We start from the raw sequence: 5,501 nt of genomic DNA on the forward strand, positions 1-5,501 counted from the left end.
TGAAAGGGGCCAACTGATTCTTTTTTTTTTTTGTTCTATTCAGAGGTCTTTATATCAAAGATCTGATTTGCTCCACGGTGTTGACTTGGTTTTAGCATTCAATGAGGATAAAAATGCACGAGGCTAGGAGAAAGCAGCGTTTGTGGACACAGGGCTGGATCTACCTGCAGTCACCACATGAGTTGCTTCAGCAGCACAGGCTTTTTCCCCTTTTCCTACCCACATCACTTTGTCAACGCCAAACACGCACAGTTTGAAGAAGGGACTACTGGTTTTGTTTGGAAAACACCCGACACAGCATAAGCTATGCTGTAGGCATCACTGTTGTACAAAAAGCAGCGTGAACGCCTGGCCAGCTGCTTTGGCATTCACTTCATTTGTGAGATACAATCCAAAGGGCCAAACCTCTTGAGGAGGCTCCAAGGGCCTAGGAAGCAATGGTCGCACATCGCTGCCCCATACCGGTCAGAGAGAAGCTGAATTCCACAAGAAAGGAGCGTTTTTCCTCAGGTTAGTTCATTCACATGACATCGTCAAAGCCAGAGGGTGAAGGGAAGCTTCACGCTGACATTACAGGGGACAAACCACAAGCCCCTGGATGATGCTTCTACAATACCAAGGGCCAGAAGAACAGTATGTAGTAATGAGAAACTATGGGTAGATGAGTCTGTGAGTAACCAGGCAACAAGAACCACTATCAAATACAGTAATAACTGTGATTTCTACCACCAGCTCCCAAGTTTTCTCTCAGTAAAAGCCAACTAGTTAAAATATGTTCTTGTATTACAGGTGGGGTTTCTTCCCCTTAACAAAAGTGCAAGCAAAGAGACCATTTAGTCGCACAAGATCGTTTCTCAGTAAGGAAAATACAAATTTACTTTTATTATAACCATAAAGAGGCATTACTTTAACAATTAGCTGTACATTCAGCACTCAGGTATACATCCGTGCCAAATAAAGTCAATTCTCTTACTGCTAAAAAGAACACTTCTTCTCAGCGATGCACTGCCTGTGCTTACAGGATGTTTATTGTCTCTGTGTTACAGTTATCTTGACAGACAAGCCTCAGATTACAGAATAAAGCTTTACTCTTGGACCAAAATAGGAGGCAACATTTTTATTTAAAAAAATTAAAAACAGCAAGTTTCTAGTCAGATAATATAAAGCATCTTAAATTAATCTTTTGAAAGTATTTACACTATTTGTAAACGTAAATATCTGAAACTGTACATGTTTAAACAAATGTTCGTTTAGCAAACAGGCTGTATAAACTGATTGCTCTTCTAGTCTTTCAACCAGCTGCCCTAGGGCTGTCTGGGCACTCTAAGAGAGAAAAAGATCCCAAGCACAAGAGCGACTACTGCAACAGTTTACCCTTCACGTCTTTTCTGTACAATGTCTGTATTAAGTCAGTCGTAACTCTGTACAGCGACCATGCAGTCCTTCTGTAAAACTTTATAAAACACAAATGTACATATATTACAATGCGCTGGACATTATTTTACAGCCTGTATTTCTACATAAGTAAAAAGAAAGGGCAAGTTTTCTTCCTTGTTAGTTCCTTTAGTTAAGTTTTAAGGAGCCACGTAGGGTCCTACGAGTACCATTTATGTACCTCAGCACCACTGCTGCAATGCTTCTTGTGGTAGCTTTAAATCCTACCGTCTTAGTCTCCAGCCATATGATTTGTAACAGGAAAATTATTAAATCAAAATGCCACCAATGTGCATGGACATTTCTACACATTTAAAACTACAGAACAGGTTTTATAAATAAGTTAAAAATCTGCCATGTAAGTCACCACATTTTTCCTTTGCAGTGCTGCACAATAAGGACTTCCACACTGAGACACCCCAAAGCTGCTTGTAGTGTTTCATTCCATTAATGGCCAAGTGTTTAGCATTCAGCTTTCCGAAAAAATGACCAATGAATGCATACTGAACACCGTGCATTGTTTACCAGTTACCGAGTGCTTATCCCCTGTTTTACGACGCTGATTTGACAGGCTGGCACATTCAATTTCTGGCATCCCCCACACGCCCTTATTAGCACTTACTCCAGCGCACAAAGGCTGTGCGAGTTCCAGTCCCAGTCCCCACTTTAAACAATGCACACCACCATTTGATCTTGGCCAAACAACTCTAACCTAAGTACCCGAGAACCTCAATGCTAAGCTTTGCAGTAAAGCATCTGAAAACATACAGTTCCAGCAGAAAGAACAGAAATCATATTGCACGGCTTTCCACTGCAAATCCCAAGGAACTGAGGTTCTTTACATGTAGTGAAGTTAGAGCATGGAACTTCAGGTCCGGCCTCACAGCTCCCAATCACAACAGTGTACGAAAAACAGCACATCCAGTGTTTCAAGAAATGCTTCACATGCAGGAAATAAAGTTTTCCCAGCTAAGAACCTCTGAATTATGTTCAAGCACATGGTGGATTACCAGGATTTTCGGGAGAGTTAAAGAAAAATTGGAGCATGCCTGCTTAAGTCAAACTGTCATACCTATGTGCTTATCTCCAAGCCTTGCAAATACCTATTACCGCTCCCATTTGATTCCCTGCGCTTTATTTCCAGCGTGTCTTTGAAAGTGCAGCTTTTCACTGCATACATCAGCTTATTAAAGGAAAGCAAGAAAGGTTTTTACATTAAAAAAAAACCCAAACAAACCAGGATTTCAACTTTGAAAACATCTAGGTAAGGCAGTAACTGAGCTCCCATAAGAGAGATCAGCAAAGGGTTTTTTGTTTTGTTTTCTCCCCCCGCTTCTCAAGCCAATGAACAGGAAGACCTTTAACAAGTCAAACTATTTTTTTTTCTTTTTTTCCTAAAATGGCGTTAAGCAGCCTGGATAGTTTTGATGCAGACTGGACTGCACAGTGGGATCCTTCATTTACTTCAAGCAAATATCTTCGCATTCCCTTCACCGCCTGGCATTCAGCTGAAGCTTATTTCAAGCAGCTTCACTGTTGGGCTACTTGGACATCGATAAAAGTAAGTTCACCTGAAAGATGAAAGGAAAGCCTACATTAGACAGAGCAGCTAAGTTTCAGAACTGATGTCTTATATTTTAACCTTTAAACAGGATTCCTAGGAAGCACATAGAGTCTTAGACGAATCAGAAGACAGCTACAAAACAACTGGCCAAAATTTCCAGTCAAACGCCTTCTCACAGGCTTTTTAAAATGTGATTGTTGACCATGTTGACTAGTCATTTCAGCAGTCACAACCTACTGTGTCAAAGTTTAAGACGACTTTATGCGTTGTCAAGGAATTCCAAAAAATATGTGCACTGGCAAGAAACGTTAACATTCATCTTAGACATCTGAAACACATTTGGGATCCTTTGCAATACTTGTTTCCCACAGATTACAATACGGTTTCCCATACACTTCAGTTTGTAGGAGAAGTGATCCCAAGGATACACAGATAAACAATTAGAGGAAGCCATCTCCTCTAGGATAACCCCACCTCCTTCCAGTGCATCGCTCCCACTCTGTGCTCCAGGATAGTTATCACACATCCCTGTGGCCACGTCCACTGCAGGCAACGTCCTCTAATCCGTAAACTAGATTATCTGTTTAAATATTGGCATCCTGGGATAATCACGATTCTATCCACATTCCCTGGGCCACTAAGGTCAAAGTAAGATTTTTAAAAACCTGCTTGGTTTCTGTCAGAGCATCCTAACACAGAGAATTCTTAACCCCAATCATCTCTTGAGACTAAAGACCTTATCATGTAGGGTTACATTTCCATAAACATCTGCACATTTTCCCAATGCAATTTACTTCAAATGAACCCTTGTAATTCTTTCTCATGCTTCCTAAATGTAAAAGTTGCCACTTCTTGTATTTGTCAAAAGCAAGACTGCCTTCACATGCAGAGGTTTTTTTAAAGTGTATTCACTAGCTTTGATATCTCTCCGAAAAGACAATGCCCAGAAATGGCAAGACTCTGCCATGATGTTGTACAGCTCCATCCCCAGCAACATCAGTCACCACCTTCAGTTTAACAACTCTACTGGATATTCATTAGGAAAAGCAAACAAAAACCCCTTTTAGCTGAGAGCCTAGAGTTCAGATGAAGCCCTGAGTTTAAACATCCAGGACTAAAAGGGATAATAAATATGTAAATAAATAAGGATTCTGAACACTGAAAATACTAAAAATGAAAAATTAATGTTTAAAAAAAGCCAGTCACATGAAAGAGCAACTGATAAAACAGGGAGCCTCAATATATACCTGTTCCATTGAAGGACAAGCTATGATCTGGAGATCTTCATTACTAAATTCTTCCTTTAACACAGCGTGGAGTTTCTGGAACATTTGCTGAATGTTATTCTTTTAAAGGAAAGAAGAAAAAAGTCAATATTAAAAAAACACACCGCCATCTCAAACATGAACCAGAATAAGCACAACGTACATGGAATAGCTACTGAAGTGACCACTAGGGAGAAGCAGTCGAGCTTTAACAGCTTTTCTTTTAAAACAAGCCCCAAAACAGCCACAAGGAACCCGTGTTGGCTGTGAGATAAAAACTTCAGCTAAGATGAAACACCGAGTCCTACAGACTTAACCTGGAAGTTTAAAACTCAAGCTTGGTTCTTTCTGGCGGGTTTACAGTGGGTCTCCCATTGAATCTATATCATCCCCTCTGCCTCCAGTGCTTCTGCCCATGCGTAACTGACCAAGTTGTACTGGTTTTGGCTGGGACAGAGTTAATTTTCTTTACAGTAGCTCGTATGGTGCCGACTGGAAGATGTGCAGAATGAACAGAATCAGTTGCTTCCCTGTAACGTGTGTGTGTGTTATGTAGGCTGAATACAAGGGAGAGCAGGACAGCTTTTTTTTTTATGCTTAAACATATCATTATAAAACATTTTGCTAGATTTTTAATATTTTTTTTTTCCATTTCACCTGTCTTTTCAACAGGCTTCTCAGATCAGGGACAACACATTGACTGTAATAGTCTGTTCACTATTACATGTGCATGGTATTTGTCACATGTTTACTGGCTGGACTGGTAGCCTAGAATAACTCTACACAGAGATGTTTATGTATGTGTGTCTGTATATATACACTTATAAATATATGCATACATACAGTTATATAGATATATTATACATATAACCATATACACACAGAAATATAAGGTGAACGATCCCATAAAATGTGTTTAAATTCTTTAATTAAATGAAGGCCCAACACCTATAGGAAAACATGCTGAAGTACATCTAGCAATACTCACCCTAACTGGCTTAAACAAAATTAATTCTGTATCTTTATTGGACAAGTATAACGACATGCTTCGTAAGGTCGATGGCAGCTTTGTTTTTATTGTCTTATAAGTGGAAGAGACCAGATCGTTGATCTTTGCTGAAAGTAAAAGAAAACACGCTTAAAAGGCTAAAATGACATTCTGCTAGTTGAAATCTACACTCCAGAATAATCAGCTCCACTTTACTGGGGCTGATCAGAACCACAGGGTTGAGTGAAAG

At 39.8% G+C, this 5,501-nt stretch overlaps 1 protein-coding gene across 1 annotated transcript in view; it reads right to left on the reverse strand.

The window, feature by feature from the left end:
* Window positions 1-862: 862 nt before the first annotated feature.
* The window catches only part of COG3 (component of oligomeric golgi complex 3), a 33,445-nt gene continuing 28,806 nt past the window's right edge, over window positions 863-5,501 (reverse strand). The window contains exons 22-24 of the mRNA XM_009322850.1: window positions 5,252-5,379; window positions 4,246-4,344; window positions 863-3,005 (exon numbers count right to left, since the gene is read on the reverse strand). Coding sequence (XP_009321125.1) covers window positions 2,976-3,005; window positions 4,246-4,344; window positions 5,252-5,379 — 257 coding nt within the window. The 3' untranslated portion in view covers window positions 863-2,975. The remainder of the gene's footprint in view (window positions 3,006-4,245; window positions 4,345-5,251; window positions 5,380-5,501) is intronic.

The sequence above is a fragment of the Pygoscelis adeliae genome, unplaced genomic scaffold (genome assembly GCF_000699105.1).
Source record: "Pygoscelis adeliae isolate BGI_AS28 unplaced genomic scaffold, ASM69910v1 Scaffold74, whole genome shotgun sequence".
Taxonomy (NCBI): Eukaryota; Metazoa; Chordata; class Aves; order Sphenisciformes; family Spheniscidae; genus Pygoscelis; species Pygoscelis adeliae.